Source organism: Falco rusticolus, chromosome 9 (genome assembly GCF_015220075.1).
Source record: "Falco rusticolus isolate bFalRus1 chromosome 9, bFalRus1.pri, whole genome shotgun sequence".
Lineage (NCBI taxonomy): Eukaryota > Metazoa > Chordata > Aves > Falconiformes > Falconidae > Falco > Falco rusticolus.
In genome coordinates, this window is record NC_051195.1 from 11,298,486 (window position 1) to 11,319,200 (window position 20,715).

At 38.9% G+C, this 20,715-nt stretch overlaps 1 protein-coding gene across 2 annotated transcripts in view; it reads right to left on the bottom strand.

Annotated features, from left to right (window-relative positions):
- Window positions 1–20,715, bottom strand: part of LOC119153243 (rap1 GTPase-GDP dissociation stimulator 1-like) — a 34,493-nt gene extending 13,778 nt beyond the window's left edge. The window contains exons 1-7 of one of the 2 annotated variants that reach the window (XM_037399409.1): window positions 20,535–20,715; window positions 6,798–6,908; window positions 5,829–5,951; window positions 5,541–5,666; window positions 3,246–3,374; window positions 1,894–2,019; window positions 1,110–1,253 (exon numbers count right to left, since the gene is read on the bottom strand). In XM_037399409.1, the coding sequence (XP_037255306.1) occupies window positions 1,110–1,253; window positions 1,894–2,019; window positions 3,246–3,374; window positions 5,541–5,666; window positions 5,829–5,951; window positions 6,798–6,908; window positions 20,535–20,538 (763 nt within the window). In that variant the 5' untranslated portion in view covers window positions 20,539–20,715. The remainder of the gene's footprint in view (window positions 1–1,109; window positions 1,254–1,893; window positions 2,020–3,245; window positions 3,375–5,540; window positions 5,667–5,828; window positions 5,952–6,797; window positions 6,909–20,534) is intronic. The other variant, XM_037399410.1, reaches the window with a different exon arrangement.

The window sequence follows — 20,715 nt, forward strand, 5'->3', positions numbered from 1 at the left end:
TTTCCATCTTTGAAGGGTAGAGAATAATCAACCTTACCATTTTTTTTTGTAAAATTAGCAATAGCCCTTGCTCCTGTCTCTGTAGCTGCATGTATTGAGATGTGATGCAAGTACCAGTGTTCTGGGAGATGATGCCACATCCCTTAGCAAAAAAAAAAAAAATAAAAATAATATTCTGTATGCGCTTGTCTGTTGCACAATAAATAGAGGGGACATCTCATGTCTGTTTGTAATTAGCCCCAAAGTAAACTGTTCTGTCTGCCTTTGGGGAAGTTCAAATCAATGATGACTTAAGATTGTTGTTATTAATATTTTAAAACTTTTAAACTGTTGGTTGCTCTGGGATTGGGCATGATGGGATGCAGTATTAAGTGGTCCCGTTCCTGATGTTTTATTCTTTAACCTGTATTGTCCAAAATGCAACATAGCAGGGCTCCCTAAATTAAGTTGTTGTTAGGTCTTCAGCCTTTTTGTGTTATTCCTCAAATCAGCTTAAAGACTTAGTGAAAAATCTAGGTCAGCAATGTATGTAGTCTGTTCCTAATAGATGCAGAACTTACATTATAAGAAAGTTCTTATATTTCATTTGTTAATCCAAGTTTTTTTATGTACACAGATTTGGAATAGTGAATGAGGAAACATGAGTAGTTGAATACCATGTGAACTTAACCTGATGATTAGCTTAAATTTAAAAACCAGCTCTTAGGGCAGCTTTGAAAGTGAAGTTATAGAAGCAGGGTGTGAATTGACAACCACAGGTACAGTTACAACGACCTGAAGTGCTTGTGTTCGTGTGCTGCGCAGGAGTGGTTGCAGTGGTGTTAGATGACCTGTGGCAACATACTCATATGCTTGAAGGAAAGCATGGCACTGTGAGTACTAGGCTCCTATAAAATGAAAAAGCGTGGTGCCTGAGAATTCCCCTAAGGATCACGAAACAGGGGGCAGATGTGTCCCTGTTAAGGAGATGAAAGCGACAGAGCAGATGGCAACTTCTCTGCTAAGGAGACTTTCTGGTGTGGTTTCTTTAAGTATCTGGACTGTCAGTACTCTGAGGTTTTTTTTGTTGTTTGTTTTTTGGGTTGGTTTGTTTGTTTGTTTGTTTTTACCTCCAAGCAGCAGAGAGACAATGAGATCTGATGCAGCCTTCAAAATGCACCTGTCTTCAGCTTGTGAACTACCCTGGAGCCTCAGCAGGATCTCGGACAGCACCTCTTGCACCCCTGCCTCCACCAGCTGCACTTTCAGAGAATCTGTAGAGATCACAGTAAAAGCACACTAAAGCTTCTTGGGTCTTTGAAGTGTTTCAAACTAGGAAGCTAAATCCTTGAACTTTAGCCAGTGTTTTTTTCAGACGTAGTCACTGTTTTGGTTTTATTTGTAAGGAGCGTTCTGGTGGTAGGATAACACCAAGGCAGAATTGATCTCTGACATTTCTTGTATTACTGGTCATGGGTTTTCTTTTCTTTTAAGATCTGTTCAGTTAACCGGACGTTTTTAGTGGATTCTTGTTGGTGCCTGTTACACCACTGCTTAGAACAGACACCTTCTATGCTACTTTGTTGTCATTTTTTTTTTTTTTTTTAATAAAAAGCAATCTGTCTAGTCTGCTTTCCTCTTAGCACCATGGAGAACATTGGTTTGAATCTGCTGTCTTATGGATCCGCTGAAACGGAATGGAATGCTGTGCTCTCTCTCCTTTCTTTTTTGCCTCACCTATTAAGCTTCAAAGTCCTTCTTAGGCCAGAATTTTGTATGTTCTTGTGTCTTATTTCCACTGAAGGGATTGCTGGTTCCATTAGTAGGATCCCATGGCAAACACTGAACCTGGGGCTGAAGCTAAGTGCCAGCACCCAGTCTCCCCGCATTCCCCCAGGCTGAAAGGAGCCTTACCATTTTCTGCAAGTGCTTGCAGGACGTCAAACACAATTTCTAACCTCTCATGGTTCGCTGCTCTTCTCAGTTGTCTCACCAGCTGTTCAGCAATGTTGGTCTTGCTTAGAGCTTCCTTGGCTGTATCTGTGTATTTGATAAAGTCAGGATTTGGAATGTTTATCTGATTAAATGTTGAAAGCATATCTCCCTATATTCTGAAGTGATTAGACATACTTTGGTCTTGAATGTTTTTTCTGTTCTTATAGACACTTCAGTCCCTTTGGACAGCACTGAGATAGCAAAACTCTACTCCATCCCTTCTTCCCCCCACTTTCTTTAACACCATTTTTGTGTAATTCCTGTAGCTGTGACTTTATAACAGCTTTCAAATTAATCCTGGCTTAATTTCACTGACTTTTATGAATCCATCTGTAGTATGATTATTTAATACATCAAACTGGCACATGCTACTTGGCTGTAGTAGTACATTTTTTGCCTCTATTAGATGCATCTAGTCTTGCTGGGATCCTAAATATCTACAGGATGTATGTTAACAAAAAAATTTTTTTTTCTTTGGAAGCTTGCTGGTATCTGATATAGTACAGATTTGGATGGAGTATGGTATTAAGTAATGTGAAATCTACAAAGGACAGACCTCACTGGAGGATGATGTGACAGTGTGGTACCATACCCACTTCCCTGCCTCTCCCTCCCCCTAAATGCAGGCAGCAGTAAATCAAATTGTCGTTAGACCATATACGAAGCGTGGTAATAGTTTTCTACTTGGTCTTTTTCTTCTGTCACAACTTGTTTAAAGTGAGGTAGATGTATTTTAAATCAGTGAGGACACCTTTGGTTTGAAAATTGCATAAATGAAAAGGGAAACTGTTTCATTAAGGTATACAAACTTAATAATTAAATAAAATTTTAATAAATGAATACTTAAGATACCATATCTGACATAGCTGAAACTGCCAATTTATTACATAAAGTTATGCCCTCTGTACTTTTTTCTGGGTCAAAACTTGTCTCTTAAATCTTAATTGTGTTAATAGAGTACCTGCAATAGCTGGTACTCCAGGAAAAATACAAAGCATCCAATACAGATACGGTGGCCAGTCCCTGATTAGGTATCAGTAGTGTTTAAAAAAAACAACCAAAACCCAAATCAACCAACCAAAATAACCCCCAAACCAAAACCCCTCCCCCAATAACCCAACAACAACAAAAAAAAGAAACAAAAAAACCCAAAACAAAACAAGACAAAAAACCCCCAGAGCAAAAACCTGTGGGTGTTCTGCATATACATAGAAAGGCAGTGACAGTGTGAAGATGATATTTTACTTGAAGATACGAAAACATTTACTTACCAAGGTCTGCGAGATTGCATAAGGCCAGTAGATCAACGTGGACAAGGGGTTCACTGTCTGCATAATCAGTTAATATTCGGACTAGCGATGTGGTTACTCCTGCCTTCACCAGCTCTTCCTGAAGATCCCCTGGTAACAGTAAGCGTAGAGGTTAAAGGGGACCAATATATAGGGGACCCTTTTATAGGGGTCCAATTAGATCAGTAAAAAGGGTCCAGCTGAGATGGTTTGCAGCAATATAGTCTGGTTCTGTCACACACTGTTAGAATTTATACAGCTTTTGTGCTGTGGGTCTAAGTGAATGCATGTGTGTGAGAAATGCAGGTTCAGGGCAGTTTTGCTAAACCTCCCGGTTCTGCTTTGACTGAAGGAATTAAGCCACTGTAAAAATACATAAAGCCAACTGCACGAGCATCTCTATTACTACTACAGCTACTAATGCAAGTTCTGATGGGCTGTATCTGTTGGTGTGTACCTGAAAATTGAGTGAGGAACAGACAGTTGGCTTATTTCTCTCAGGGAATGGGAATCTCAGCCTTGTCCTGTGGATGCTTTTGTTCTGAAGGGCAGGGAGAGGGAAGGGACTGGAAACTCAGGATAAAGCATGGTCTAGTGACAGGTCTGCTTTCCGAGATCAGTAGTGTTTTGACTCAGAGCAAATGTCCATATACCTGCTTTTTGCATGTTAGAATTACTTTTTTTTTTTTAAGGAAAAAAAATATTATTTGTAAAACAAGACACTTTACAAATACCTGGGCTATTACAAGAAATCACTGTGAGACAGACTGCTTTAAAGTTGATCCAGGGGAATCATCCTCTTTCAGCGTTTTGAATGCTAGCTGATCAGCATGTAGGAATGAAGAGTGGTTGAATTCAAGGTATCATTGGGATTTTTATGGGCTGATAAGGTTTCCAAGCAGGTGTAAATTCATGTCCCTTAAGGGAAGTCAGTGAAGTACAGTAAGTAAAAACTAATTTGATCCTGGTTTTAGTATACTAACTACAGTTGTCTCCACCCACATGTAGAGTTGCTGAGGAAAACACTGATAATCCGTTTTCTTTTTGTAGTTTGTCTTGTAAAGAATGAAAGCTTAATATCTAAAATGACTTTAAGAATGCCAAGAGCTATGAAATACAAAGTTGGACAGTGGTTGCTTAACAGTATGGTGACACGGCTTTTGCAGCAGTGTCTTGCTGAGAACTAGTCAAACATGGATGATGGCATATATGACAGACTCCAGAAGGTACCTGAGTGCTGTTGCAGCATACACAATTGTAGGGAATCAGTCAGGGAATCGGTGAAGTTAATTTTTCTGTGATGTATTTATTGTTGTGTTAGAAATTATTAAAGCACATATCTTAAAGTCATAGTCATCTTGTTAAATCTATGCTGGGCCTGGTTCTGACAGAAGTGAAGCAGATTTGGAGTATGGCCATATGCTGTAGTAATGCTGGCTTTACGGTAGTTGCATGAGGCTTGCGTGTAATCATATGGGGAAGTTTTTTATAAAATTGCTGCAAATACACATAACTTGCAGGGGACCGGTAGAATCTATACAGTACCTATTATGCGAAGAATGCCGAGGCAAAACCATAGCTTTCTAGGTAAAGCTATGCAGGTCCATGCTAGAAAGGTAAGAGAAGGTAGGTCGAAGGTAGAAGGAAATAGATAGAAGGTACGGTGTAAAAAGTTCCATATTACCTCCAGTATGCATTAAATAATTTTGGTCAGTCTGGGGATTAAAGGTAGAAAAAGTCTTAATTTGTTGGGGCAAGTAAATGGAAAGGGTTTAAATCTTGAGACCAACAGGCAAGCTAGTGTACTGGCTTTATGGAAAAATCTGGAGCACAGAGATCTCCTATATGCAAGCAATGGTCCTCAGGGAGGACAATTCCTTGCAGAGATAAATATATCAGTAATGCTTTTTCTGAGTCTTTTAAAAAAAGTGCTTTGCTTTATAGACACTGTTATTACTCTGAAAGAAGACAAAACCATTCAGGATTTGATCCCAAGGCAGTTCTGCAAGATTAAGGTATATATGAGGCTCTGCTACTCTTGTACTTGCAGAGCAGTTTTGACAAAGATGTATTACCTTGAAGTCAAAAATATAGGGGGAAGCCCAGAGTTCTGGAGGTGTTTGGGATGCATTCAGCCTGGTGTCTGTGACCTGTGTAAACTGTATGTTTAACTGGAGGCTGAAGTACATTATGTGCTCAGGTCTCATAAAGCTGAGAGTTACAGGTTATAATACCTTAGAGCTAGGGAAAATAGGGTTCTGGCAAGTCCATACTTACGATTATCATAACAGATACGGCCAATAGCCCTCCCAGCATGCAGCAACATTTCTTGGTCTGTACTCTCCAGCAAAGGTATCAAAACTGGAACCAAATCTGCTTCAATACATGGTTTCTTCATTTCCTCTGTGTAGGTAAAGGAGAGGAACTTGTGGGGTTTTGCCATGTTGGAATGAAACAGTTGCAGTTAAGACCAGTAGCCGGTAGCCATGAAACAAAACTCAAGAGTGGAAACGTACAGCTAATGTGCTGTAATATGTCTTGTAGTAACACTTTAGTAGAACATACCATTCTTAGCTATCTCTGAAAGCACCTGGGCTGCTTTCACTGCACATCGTGGATTGCCCTTCAGGATTTTTGCCAATGTTAGGAAGATTCCGCTCTCTCTGAGTAGGCTGAGGGATCTCTGCTCTGTAAAGATAAGAGTGTTAACAATACCTGCAGTAGGTTTGCAGCTGTTTTATTTAGATGTTGTTTGTTTCCTAGAATTCTGAGTGGACGTCTGTGGGATCCAAGGTTCTGATTTAACAAGGTATTTGAAGGCTTAGTCTAAATATATGGAAGCAGTCATCTGCTTGAATTGCAGCAAGTGTAATTCCAGTTGATTATTCTGCCTCATGTGGAATTGAAGCACAGGTGGCAAAGCAAAGAGGAAGGCAGTTTCATCTTCTCTGACTATAAAAGGATGCTTGCATAAGGCATGGGAAGTAAGGGATTAAGACTATTCCTGAGGTATGGCCTAGCGATTCATTTTGTAGGTAGGCACATCTTCTTTTATTAGACCAGCAATGAGAGCAGTCAATTCCCTTAGCCTTTTTTCATCAAAAATATGGCTAATTGTCCTTAAGGTAGCAAATTACCATCTGCCAGGAGATCCAAATAAATGCAGGTTTATGTCATTTCAGGAGAACGTGCAGAGACCTTAAGGACTTTCTTATAAGGAAACTAGGAACTGCTTTTTTCAAATTCCTAACCGATAGGGTCACTCTAATTTAATCCTAGGAGTTTGTAGGAAATAAAATATTAACTTTGGAATTTCTCTGCAGCTTCAGGTGCTCTAGTGACTAGTAGCTTTATCTGGTCACAGGTTGATTTATGAGTATACAAAGAGAAAGGATAGCAGCAAAACAGGCTGAGGGCAGCTATATTTCCAGCAGCAGTCACTTGTAATACAGATTACCACAACAGATGAAAACCTTCAGTGAATGCTTTTGGATTGTGCAAAGGGTCAAACAGTGATCTGGAGTGATACTTAGCTGTCTTCAGTAAGAGCCAGCAGAATCCTGTTCAGACTTTCAAGGATTTGATCTTCAGCTTTTGGGTCATCTCCGCAGAGCCCAAGGTACTCCAGGTGCTGACTCAGGGTTTCTAAACAGAATGGTATAGAGAACTGTGGTGAGCCTGTATGGACAATATTTTTAGTTCTTTCTGGTATTTTTCAGTGACAATGGCTGACCGTAAGATCAGCTCCTGAAGGGTCCAGATCTAAATAGGCTCACTAAATAACTCGTTTAATCCAAAAGTGTGAGGGCAAAGGCTCCGTCTGCTTCTTAGCACATAGCTCTTGTGCAGGTATAGACGTGCAGAGATAAATTACATCTGGAAGAATAAACCAACATATAAAGTAACTGTGGCAGAGTTTGAAGTGGGGAGGGGAGAGGAATAGTTAGAGAACCCAAATGGAGCCTGTCATTTCTAAGTGTCTCCTTACCCTAACCATAGCACTTGCAGTTCGATTACATGTGTATCTGGTCTGATAGTGGCCAGTAGCAGGCACTGAAAGAATGCAAGCATGAAACAGATACAGTAACATACTTCTCCCTTAGTTTCTGGCAACCTTGGCTTTTGGAAATGTGCCTTGTATTTACATCGATGCACTTGATACATTTTGATGGACTTGTATTCCATAATGTTTTTAATTGCCTATTTAAGATAATTCATACTTTTTATCTCCTTAGCACACTATGACATTAAGTTCCACAGTTTCGCTGTTGTAAAAGACAGGTACTTCATTTTGTTTTAAAATAGCTACCAAAAAGCTCAAAGCTAATAGCCTTTGAGTTTCTGTAGTAAGAGAAAGGAAAGATGCTTCACTATTTGCCTTTCCCATACTTGGCATGATTAAATGGATTCTTATTATAACCCTCCCTTGTAATTCTTCTGCCAGTTCATTTAACGTTTCCTCTACAGAAGCTTTGATAAAACTTGTCTCAATCTTTCTCCAGTTCACTTTTATTTTTTTTATTTATTTTTTTTTTAGGTGAGGAGCTAGAATTTGAAAGTGTTTTCAAGATATAGGTGGACTGGGATTAAGACAGAGATAGGGTTTTTCTTTTGTTTGTTTGTTTTTTCTTTTAATCCTTTGTCTATTTGAGGATGTGTTTTGTGCAGCTATTCACAATGACTTTCTGTCTTCTGGGCAGAGAGACTTAATTTAGATCCCCACCATGATTCATAATTAGGCCGTCTTTTCCCCATCTGTGTTCTGTATTTACAGACACTGAACTTGATGTGCCTCTCTGTCCCAAGTTATACAGGATGATAATATGTTTCTGCAACTGTCTGCAGTTCTTCTTAGCTGTGTACTCCAAATAATCCAAAACCTCTTCACCATTCGGCTATTTCTGGATTGTTTATGAATGTATTGAATGATGCAGGTTCCAGCAAAGGTAACCTCTAATAATTATGTCTCTCTATTGTGAAAGCTGTCTTTATTTTGCCCTTCAAACTTCATCAGATAACCTTATCTCTAACCCCAAGATAGCGTATATGATAAACCTTACTGAAAGGCTTGTAGAAATTGAAATGCATAGTTAATAGTATCTCCTTTATTCACCCTCTTGCCAGCTCCTTAAAAATACATTTAAAGCAAGAGAGGTTGAGCATTACTTGCCTCCACAGAAGTCGGAGACTCTCTCCTTCTTTTATCATATCTGTGTTTAGTAATTTTATACTTTACTATAATTCTGCAATTTACCTATGCAGATATCAGCTTACTGTTTTTAAATTCCTGCATTCCTTGCAACTGCTTTTGTAAACTCATGCCACCCTTAACTGCTTTCCACCCTGTTAATCCTGTAGTTGATTTAAATGGCGTTCTGCATATCACAGTCGGTGACTTGATGATTCATTTCTTTAATGCCTTAAACTCTGTGGAATAACATCCAGTCATGACAGTTGGTTACCGTTTCTTTTACTGATTTGTCCTAAATCTTCTGTCCTTTCAATCTGAAGGCTCCTCCATTTACTTCCTTAAAGTGAAAAGACCTGAAGTGGTTGAATGAATGTAAGAAATAATGTTGGGAAAACTGATGGCTGAAGTAGTTAATTATAGTAGAATATAATGTAAAGTGCTACCAAAACTGTAGTAAAATAGCATTTTACTTCACAAACTATTTCATTGAAAAAGATGAGTTATGAGTTTTAGTCTAGAAATTCTTCAGCCCAGGATTAATAATTCATACTACTTGTTGTTTGGTGGCTTCACTGTTTTCTCTTTTCTTAATGTGTCCATTGGTTAATGTGGTGTTGTTTTAAAAAGTAGAAGCCATGAATTTAGTGCATACAGGAATCTACTTCAGAGGAACCAGAAGTGTCTTGAGTTGTTTTGAAGAGAGGATGAATTAAAGGGAGGGAAGTAGAATGTAATTAAAGGCTGTTACTGTCCTTTGAGAAGAAAAATTATTTGGTTTAAAAAAAAAATCAAAAGCTGTTACTTAAGAAAAACAATTTTGGTTTTGTGCTTTAAACAAGATGCTGTCTGTAGAAAAATGAATGGATTCATCAGGTTAAAAATCTTTATGGGGAAGTGTCAATATTATTTTTTTTGATTAAGAAACTGAAGCTGTATGTGTTGATGTCTCGTGGAAAGGCTTTGTAGTTCAAAGTAACTGTCTTTTGTGGCCTCTTCAAAATCATGTGCTAAGGGCAACCCATGCATAAAATTGATGGGAGATCAATGGCTTTTTTAAGAAATAGATGACTTCAGATTTGTTGCCGTTTTCTTAATAAGAACAGGCTGAAAGCTCCTGGAGTATATGGAAATTAACCTTGTTGTACATCTTTTGACCTGCTTTAAAAAAATGTTTCCATTTCTGTCCACATTCTCCTGCCACAACTTGCTGAATAAATGATTTTTGCATGAATGAAACACATGTAGAAAACAGGGGGGTTTGCAAGAAAAAAAAAAAATCACCTGAGCAACCTGACAGTTGAATCAGCTTTGATCTTAAACTAGATCCAGTGGGAGTGGGCAGAAGGCTACAGTTGCTGGTAGAGCAACATCAAATAAGTTAGGATCCTGTGAGAATGAATTATTTGCTGAACTCTGACTTCGTCCTAATGAAGACCCAAAATGTGTTGGCATGAGGTAATACATTTAACTTGTAGTACTCTCTCCTCTAATTAGAACAGTAGTGATATTTGCAACTACGTTTCTGATACAGTTAGTATATATAGAAAGATGAAAAGGCAAATCGCGTACTCTAAGGTGGGGAGGTGGTTTTACAAATAGCAGGGAACAGGCTACATTACTGGTCACTTGTTAGGTTGGTATAGTGGTAATTAGAAATCCAGGTGCATTGTTATTTTTCCAGGGAATAGATCAGTAGAATAACACCATATGCATGATGACAAAGTCCTCATAAAATATCTCTCTGGTTACAGTCTGTAGTATTGTGAAATTAGTACTATAAGCAGGAGACTCAACCAAGTAGCTGACTGAAGAGCTATTTTTATAAAAGTTTTGCAGGAAGGCAGTGTTTAACTGTAACACTCTTAAAACACTGAACCCTTTTCTTAGGTACTCAGAATTTCATCATGTAATTTTTGTTTTGTTTATAAAACTTGTTTTAAAACACGTTATAAAACGTGTTGTTTATAAAAACTTGATTAATTTTATTGACATGGCACTGATTCCTCAATACTCATTGCCTTTAAGTCCATGCTTTTAAAGTGGAATTAAAGCAGACGTCAGAAGAGACAGTTATTTTTGTGGAGAGGCACACATACAGACTGTGACTAAAATTGTCCAGAGAAGGATATTTCTGTTTTGTGTAAAATTCTGTGGTGTTGACATTTTGTCTCATCCTGTGCTGGAACAGAATGTTGATGAGGTGGAACTTCAGGCAAAACAGAACAATTTGTTTCAGATTTCTTGCAAATGTGCTTCTCCCCCTGCCGCCGGGGGCTGCCTGGCATACTGGTCTGCTGCCCGGCAAGCTGGAAAGAAGCCAGCCAGGCTAGCGGGCTTGTTGGGCAGTGGGAGTGCCTGCCCGCCTACCTTCTGAGGAGGGTTTTAGCAGAATAAACGTTCCTAAGAAATATTTTGTTTGTTCTCTTGAATCAGCATTTTTATCAGAATATTGTTGATCAGCTTTAATTCACTGTAGAAATAGGGGAAATGGACTCGGGCTCTGTCCTGGAAAGCTCTAATTTTACATTTTCATTGATTACCTGCAGGGCCTGAATTTAAAAATCCCTGGAGACTGAAGTTCAAAAGGCTGCTTTTTTTTGGTTTTTTTTTTTTTTTTCTCTCCTTTACCTGAATGGTTAGGTTATCGTTTCACACATAAATCTGTGCATAAGCTACTAAATAAAGGCACAGAAACCAGACTTCCGCTGTGGGAGATGGTTTTGGATCATCTTGAGAGCAGAAACAACGCAGAAAACATTCTGGACCATGGAGGTTTCATCTGGCTTCTACAGTGGGGAAAGAACATGAGGTGTGAGCTCTTTGGATCCCTTGGACTATTGCTGTGCCAGTTCCTAGCACAAGTTTTGACCTATGAAGTCCTCAGGGACCTAGAGAGAAGGAATCTCACACATCTCTCTTATTCAGTGACTGATTATGCACTCCCTAAAACAGGAATGCCTTATCTGATTTTTTTTTTTTCTTCTCATTTTCTACCCTTTCACACGTGTAGGAACTATTTTGTGGTTTGGATTGTTTTGTTTGTTTGTTTGGTTCGTTTTTTCTAGAGGAAATATAGACCTTATGTTGCAATGCCAAGTGCTACATTTGCTGTCACTTATTACTGTTTGGATCCTGAGCAGTGTGAAGTCAGTATGATCCAGTTTGAGGGCTTGAAACAAATTAGTCCAGTTGAATGCAGAGTCTTGTGTGTCTGCTTTTTCTGCTGCCTCTTCCTTTAGTAATTTCACATACTAAACTTATTCTTCTGCCTCTTACCTTTAGTATATTTTAGATGATTCTTCTGTGGATTTTATTATTATTATTATTCAAAGCTGGAAAACAGGTTAATGTGATTTTCCAGAACATAAAGATGTGGTAATTGTTTACAGTATAGGTCCATTTGGCTCAGTGTAATGTCTCTTGTAATAGATGATTAAAAACCAGTAAAAGAAGACAGTACATATCCTTTCCCTGCTATGCTTTCTCAACTTTTAGTATTCAACTCCTTAGGGATTTTCTTTGCTGGAAGTTTCATCCTGTTTAATTGCACTTACATTCATGAAAGTATTTGTTTTGAGCTTGTTGAATTTAGCTTCCAGAACACACGTTAGTAATGAGTTCCACAAAGTAATTTTTGATTGAGAGAGAAAACAACACATTTTTATTTCTTGTCTCTGAAATCATTGTTCTCTTGTCTCTGATTTTCTGAAAATTGTATCACCAGGGCAGGGAGCACAAGTCTCCATTAAATGCATCCTGTGTAACAGCTGAGAGTAAGAGTCCATGCTGATAAACTGCTAGAGTTCTGCATGTCAAGAGTAGCTGGAAGGCATAAGAAGAGACCTGAAGAAACAAAACTTTCAAGTCATAATACTGGAAAATAGCTTTTTGGTCTGTCTAGCAGTTTAATAATAAACAAAATGAGAAGGTGACCTGCATTCATACTCATGTGGCTGCCTGCAAAATCATGTCACTGTAAGCCTCTGTTTTCTCGCAGTGTGTTTTTTAATGCTCTTCCCTGAAATAACAAAAATAATTCCTGGTCCATGTCAACACCCATATAAACCTATGGTAACAAATGTGCCTGTATGCTAAGTACAAGAATTAGCAATGGTAATAGAAGTAAGGCTCCAGGTCTCCTCATCTAAGAATGTGCTATTGTATTTATTTTATAATGAAACATAAAAAAGATGTAAATTGGAGATGGAGAAATCTAGAAGGGCTGGTCAGCATATGTGTCTTAAGAGCAAATAAAGCCTCCAAGGTGAAATACTTACATTCCTGCCGGCTGTGAATGGTACAGCTATATGATTACAACAGTTCTGCTGTAACCAAGGGAAGCAAAAGCTGCTGCTTTTGACTGTGGTGGCCCTACCAGGAAAGGGAGGAGAAAGGTACAATTCAATCTGAGGAAAGGGTTTTTTAATTTCTCCAGTGGTGAATTATTGTATTCCATCTCTAGAAAGGCATGCAACTGTTTTGGGACAGGGCTGACTTACATGCTTTCCAATAGAGCTATCTTATCTTGGTGCATGAAATAAAGTATTGGAAAAGAATAGTTCCTCCATCTCTTCAGACTTTCAAACCTATGGCAAGGAAATTGTCCTATAAATCAGCTAAGCTATTATCTATGTCTCCATGAAAAGTCACTTATGGCCATGCTAAAAGATACGTTTTGTGTCTTTGTCACTGCACTCAAGGGTGATGAGATGTAGGAGAAAAAAATCATTAGATTAAAAAGGAGCTGGGGAGAGACTTTAAAACCAATATCCTAAGGATGACAGGGGATATAATTATGAGCAGCTCATCACCTGACTTTTTTTTTTTTTACACTTGTTTCTCTATGAAGTGTGGTTGATTACTCTTGTCTATTCTGTAATTGTAAAGATTTCACAATGAAAGTAAATTTTAAGGATTCCTTTGACGTTTTTAGCTTTTTCTGAATGGAAGTTACTTGACAGAAAACATCTGTGGACAAGAAAGGATTTCTACTTTGTGGACACATTGGCTTTATTGAAATTCTTAAATTAGAAAAGCAGAATTTTTTTTTTTCTTTAAATACTTTTGAAAGCTTGAGACGGTGTTTTAATTTGTGGTTCTCTTGGTGGATGTTCACTGGAATGTCCTTGATTTAATTAAGCTGAACTGAGCTTAAGGCTCGATCCTATGTGTATGGCAGCATGGGGATGAAATCTAAGATGTTGTTTGGAATGGCACCTAACACTAACTCTAAATTAACCGGAACAGTCCTGTAGTTTATGATCATGTGGGGCATATATAACCTTTCTGCCTTGCCCCTGCACCCTGCAGCAACCTCCTCCAAGGAGGAAAAGGGGTAGGAATTAGATGGCTTGTAGAGGTTGTCCTAGAAAACTGGAGCCATGTTGCTATCTGGGAATTGAAATATTTCCTCCTGCCCTCTCAGAATCTGAATATTCTCTTATCCGGGTTTAGACTAAAGGTAAATATTCTCATTGTTAATGGACAAATATGTACAGTTTCTAAGCGCGTTTTAAAAATGCCAGTTGCCAAAGACTAAAAAGATAGATGAAAGCCCAGTGTATTGTCCACAAAAACTAGCCTTTGCCCATTGCTTTTGCAACCTTTCTGGACTGCGTTGACCCATACTGAACTCCTCTGAGCATTGTTCAGTGGCTATGATCCTGTAGGATGCGCCTTTGAACTTTTTACTATTCAAAGAACATGAGAATGCAGCGAGTTTTTAAGGAGATTTTGATTGTTTAGCCTGAGCTGCAGGTGGAAGGGATGATAAAAACAGGAATTTAAGCCTGACTGGCTAGTACTTACACTAACGTTCTCTATTAATCTCAAGGATTTAAGAAAGCTTTCTATAATCCATGTCTAAAATTCTCTTAATTGTCATAGATCAGCCAGGACAGCCACAAATACTCTTTCTTTACATGCTGTAATGTGTGGCATTATTTATTTTTTTTAAAAAAAGAGGTAAAGAATAATAGGATATTACCTAGCGGTAAAGTAGAAAAAGAAAATAGATGTAGAACACAAATGGGTCAGTATCTGGCTGCCATGGCTGGATATTGAGTGTTGAATTTTTAATGCCTGAGCACCAACCATTAAACAGAAGAGCATTGCAAGGGGTTGGGGAGCAGCAAGTATTAGAGGGAGTTCACTATGGTGTCGGTATGTCTACAAGATGTGCATCAGCTGGCCTTAGACTGTTCCTTACTCTCCCAGCTGCTGATCACCACCACACTCAGCATTTACTTCTGAAGGGCTCCCTACTGTCCGTCTGCTGCTTGGCCTGCAGTTTGTCCGGAAATCTTAGTTCTCCTTTGGCCTTTGATGTCAGGTTTGTTTTCAGGCATGTTCAGAGAGGGGTATTAGAAAACAGATGGGTGGACAGAGGGGTTCGCTTCTGAGCACGCGTTTTACTAACAATATGATTGCATTGTGTGGTAGGAGACAACTTCATCATATGGTTGAGAGTATGCTGATGCAGGAAGGCATTTAAATTTTATCCTTTGAGAACCTGTGCATAGTTTTAACTTAAGAAAAACAAAAGTGAGCAAAGAACTTGAAAATTTAGGCAGTTAAAGGAGATCTAGAAATATTGGATTATTTGGATGGGAATTACATGGTTGAAGCTGAGAGTTTCACAGTGCAATGACTGAAGTATAAAGTTGTAAGTGCCTGAACAAAGGCTTTTTTCATTGTTAACAGCAAGAGACTCAGCCATGTTTCTCATGATGGGAAGATTGTATTTGCAGAAATTTGCAGTGGAGAAATTCAGGCTCAGAGGAAGGGGCCCTGGTAAAAGGGGGTACTGATATTCCTTGTGGTAACACACATCAATACGCTGTTGATGGTGAGAAAAATAGCAATTGATTGTGAAATGGAGATTGATTGGGAGGAGGAAAACAACTTTTCCTTGGCAAATTTATTCTTGGATAACTGAATTCCACCAAGGAGGGAATACAGGAAAGGGGGGGGAGGGCAGGGGGGAGGTAGGGGTAGAAAGCAGTTCCTGCTGGTCTGTGGCTTACGCTGTGCCCTGTGGAGTCATCAAGAAAAATGCTGGAGAACCCTGACTGAAAACAGATAAGAGGAAAAATATGATTATCCTAGGATTAACCTAAAACAGGTCAGTGAGATAAGTCGGAAGAAAGCCAGCCGAGTGCAGTCAGGGAGAACATATGTGCTGAAGAGATGACCCGTAGCATGAAAAGCTGCTTAATCATATTCTGCTAAACTTAGTCCTTTTTTGAGGGATGGAGAATAGGAATAAAATTCACTTTAGCGTAAAGGAATCAAAATGTTTTAAACTTGTGTAGAAGTATGCGCCATTTCACGTGCCTGGTAATTTAACTGTGACGCTTGGTGCTTATGGAATAGGCCTGTTTGACAGGTGACAGCTTCACAGGCTAATGCAGAGCCTGAGCTCCCAGATGCTTTCCTTCCTTATGCAAGGGAAGGGGAACGCCAGCTTTCGGGTTTAGAAATCAGACTTGCAAGAATAGCAACGAATGTACTATGCTCAAAAGGAATGAGTAATGCACCTAAAATTACTTTCCTCTTCTGTGAGCAACAGTTTGGGTCATGTTTTCAGGTTTTTCTTTGTAAACAACAGGTCAGGAAACTTTCTGGTTTAAATGAAAGTTCAGCTTTTTCCATAGCTGTTTAGTTCCAGAAGGTGTTGATTTCACCAAGTATTGTGAAGCACAGGGGTAAATTGTCAGAGCTGGCAAAGCTACATGCTGACTAGGACAATGTGAGCAGCAAAGTAATCAGAAAAATTGTAACAGCTGGGTATAAATTGACTGACTTATGGAAATGAATGAAATCCCTCTGCCTTGCTTGCTCACTGGAGATCTGGTTTTCTGCATTTTCTTGTGAGTGATGTTGCCCTCTAAAAGTACCTTTGATCACACGGTTAATATACATCTTAAGCATAGATCTTTTATATGATAGGCTTGCTATTTGCTCACATTCTGTAGTTCTGCTGCACAAAAGGAATTAAAGGAACCCTTCCCTTTGGTCATTATGTGTGTATGGGGAAGTAGGCCGTAGTTTCAGCCAAATAGTGTTCAGTCTAATTTCCCTGGCTCCCTAAATTTAGCTTGAAGAGCTGTCAGTGGAGGAAAAACCAATTAGACTCCATAGCAGAGAAAACACTAATTTCCGTTGGCTGACAACTCCTACAAGGGGTTTTTCAGCCAAGTAAAAGATCAGCTGTGAAAAAATAAGCCATTGTGCTGGTATCAAAGCATCAGCCCAGTCCTCAACTATCCCTGCTAAACAGTCATATGTGTTGTCGTAAGAAAAGCTGTTGACAGGTGTAGGAGGTAGACTGCGGAATGGTGGGCTGGATAGCTGGGAAGATGTGCCATCCCTCAGCTCCAGCTGTCTGCTGCCTCTGCAGTGAAGCAGAAAAGTCTCATCCCTGGCCATGGCAGTGTGTGTAATCCCGTTCTCCGCAGGGACTTGTTGCAAAGCCAGCTGGTTGATTGCAGATGTTTTGGTTGGTGTACAGGTATTGCTGGAGCACGGCAATGCACAACTGAAACCAGAAGGCGTGTTTGCAGTGGAGAGAGCATCACCAGGTAGACTCCAGGGAGTAGGACTGGCTCCAAACAGTGGCAACCCATCATGTGGCGTGGCTGGCAGAGCAAGGAGGCCCCACCAGCACGCCCGGTAGCGTGGGAGCTACGTGGACAGATGATAAGTTATGAGGCACATTCAATTATTGGATTCCACCTAAACAGGCACAACACAAAGGTCTTACAGTCCAGACTAAAACTCCTGAACTCTAGGGTTTAATTAATTACTGTTGTCTGTGCAAGGGAACTCACAGGCCCGAGCGTTTGTCTGTTCCACTTCTGTGTGACAAATGCTGTTTGAGGTGGGTGTATCATGTAAATTTAGGAGGCTATAGTACAAAGCTACATTGTCAGACTTTTAAGGGGCATTCCTTTCTTCTTTGCTTTCTGGTACAGTGCCGAAAAAAAGAGTATATTTCTAGATTCTTGAAAGGACAGAGCTTTTGTCTGCAACTCCTCCTCCACCTATCTTGTCCATGCTAACTGCTTGTTCCATTTTCCACTCAAGATCTGGAGAAAAGCCACTGGGAGGAGGATCTTGTCTCTGCACTGTTGAGAAGGCTGTTACACGATCTATGGTGTAGTTAGTGAGGCTCTTGACTAATCTGAAGTTTCCAGAATAAAGCAGACTTTATGCAAGTGGGAACTTGCATAAATTCTGGCAACTTTTCCTGTGGGCACTGTCTGAAGCTTTTGTAGTGCTCAGTATTATAGTGTCAATCCAGACGTGTATTTGACCTGTTTTATAACTTCATAGGGATGGGAAGATCATCCTTGGAAGATAGCCTCAAGGTTGATTCATGATGGACGTGCTAGGATTATTTTTTTCCTAGTTAGTGGAGGGTGTGTGTGGCTATTTTTGTGCAGTAGAAGATACCTCATACTGAAAAGAGGATCATTCTGAGGTCTGACACATAGTTTAAAAATTATGGCCTTACGAGATCTGTCAGTGCTTAATACAAGTAACCTGTTGCTGCAGTATATAACCTATATTTTAGTCCTGTGCTCCAAAACCTGAGTTGCTCAGCAGAATCTGCTCATCGGTACGTCACTTTATCAATGCCTATAAAGTGCTACTTCAGTGCTTGTTCCCAGTGGAGCAAGAAGGATCAGATTTAAAGGTATGTAGACAAGCACAGGTGTCCTAATGCTTTTGAAAATTCAATTTGGGTAACTTTTTTGTTTGTTTTGAAAGGAAGCAGGCTTATATAGACTGACATCTTGGAAAAAAAACCTGGTTGTATCAATGAAATAAATTCAATAAAGCAGTTACCCCACAATCAGTTCTAAAGCATTTTAGACAGATTTAATGGCTACAATAGCTCCAGCCTGCACAAGATGACATGAATGACTTCTGTCTTGGGTGTCTTTTCTGGGCTGAATATTGCAATGAGGTTTTAATGCACAAACTTCTGTTTATGTAACACACTATACGAGCTTTTTTGACAGTGCCTAGAACTATCACATTCAAAAATCTTTGCAGGTTCTTTCACTTCTGTTTGCCTGGAAGAAATGCTTACAGTCGTTAGAAATTATCTAAGTCAGTGTTTTAATATTGAAGTGTATAGGAGGGGATTTGGAGAAAGGAGAAAAGGAAGAGTTTAATAAAGGGGGGAAGGAAGTGTCTGCACACAAGTCATAACATTCTTTTGCTGTGGTGAGCTTGTGCATTTTTAAGTACTTTGTGACTAATTTCTTCTTATTGTTCTACTTTTTCTTGCAAAGTTAAAGAATGATGAAATGCTTTTCATGAAATAGTTTTGGGTTGCTAAATGTTTTGACAAATGGGTTGAACAGTGCTGATCAGAAAAATTTATTTGTGATATTTCTTACTGCCTTAAAGGTGAATTATTCTATAATCTGTAACATGGGCTAATTTCTCTTAAATGGATAAGCATTTCCTTTTTCTTTCTGGAATTGGTGTCATTGAAGGAGTTTCTAGATGTATTCCAGTAAAGGTGAGCAACTTCTATTCCCAAATACTTTTAAAGTAAACAGAACAATAATTTTACATTTCAGTCTATAAGGGGCCCTAGGAAAGTCCCCACACCAGTTTACAAACAGGAATTATGCTGTCATAATACTTTTACTGGACTGAGTCCTGAATGAAGTAATTTTTCTGTATGGATTTTATTTTAAATATGCTCTTCATTAGAAAGTAGCTCCCCAAAAAAGTGGATTTTGTTATTAGAATAGTGAGAAGAGAATTCAGTTTTTTCCAAGTGGCACTATATTGTATTTCCTTAATGTAGCCTTTTCAATGAAGGGGAAGGGGATCCCAAAGCACAGAAATGATAGTTTAAAATGAATGGGTATTAAAAGTTACTTGGACCATCACAGAGCAAAAGAACACTAACAACAGTGGGAATAAGCACTTTTAGCCACAATCAACAAATATTTCAAAAGAGTAAGTCTTCTGAATGGAACGTTTGGAAAGCAGGACAGGTACACATAAACTATGTAGGAGTAGGAGAAGAAACAATCCACAAAGTTTAGTTATCTCTACCTGAATCACACTAGAAAGTCAGTCCTACAGCAGTAATTCTGTATAAATTGAGCTGGTTTAGCCAGAAGCGGTGCCTGTGTAATACTGGTTTAGTCCACCTACATCTTGTGTCCATCTCTCTGACTGCTTAAGGTGCTTTTAAATTAAATTTAAACCTGCTTTTTTATCAGTGTTCCGAAACTATTGAGATGTTTAACTTCACTTGAATAATTACTTAATTGACTAGGAGGGTGATTACTCTAAGTAGCTGCTCAGTTGTTATACTCAGACAAATTATTTCACCTTTAAACATGTTGAGTAATACTAAGATTAGTTCCACTGATGTCATGAGATCTAATTGTGGAGTAAGTTACCATTATGTGAATGAAGGTGGAAGGCTGAACCCTTTGATCCAGTTACCTGATGCCTTGGAATGATCTGGAGAATAGTGGAAATAAAATCTCAAAGGTGTATTTTAAATCCACTGTGAATGTCATTCCTTTCGTGTGGCGTGGTCATAAAGCTGGAGTGTAAGCCCTTGGTTATGTAGGCCTAGAGCTGAGTCATAGAGAAACATATTCAAAGGCCGGCCCGCTTCAATGCAGCTGTTCAGTAGCACTTGACAAAATGCAGACCTGTTTGTGCGCAGCTTCGCTTTGATGTGTGTTGTACTGTCAATAGAGCGTGATGAATTTTAGTTCCCTTCAAAATACTTAAATTCATGAGTACTCACATTTTTCCAGTGCTTTAAGTTCATTTTTCATTGCTATTCTCATAATTTTCTAGTGATCTTTAAACAAACCTTAATTTTCATATGACTTTTAAGTGTTACATATTGTTTGAAATAAGACACACAAGAATTTCAGGTCACCTATAATACTGCATTTGTCATAGAACTACACTTCTAATGATCCTAAATTAGTTTTCTATTTCTATACATTTACAATTCCTATATGGGAGAAAATTAATCACGTTAGAGATCATATCTATCTATAGTTAACAAGAGCTTTACTTACCCATAAAAGCTGTAGCTCTCCAGAATGGGGACAATAAAGAATAGCTGATCTGTACTGTGAGCCTTTGTCCTTCCCAGCTAGCAAGCTGTGAATACGAGGGGATATTTTATAGCTTTCAAGCTGATGAGCAGCCCACAGCATGCTCACTCTCTTCTGTCTTTTTCTGTGACCCTGCTCTTCA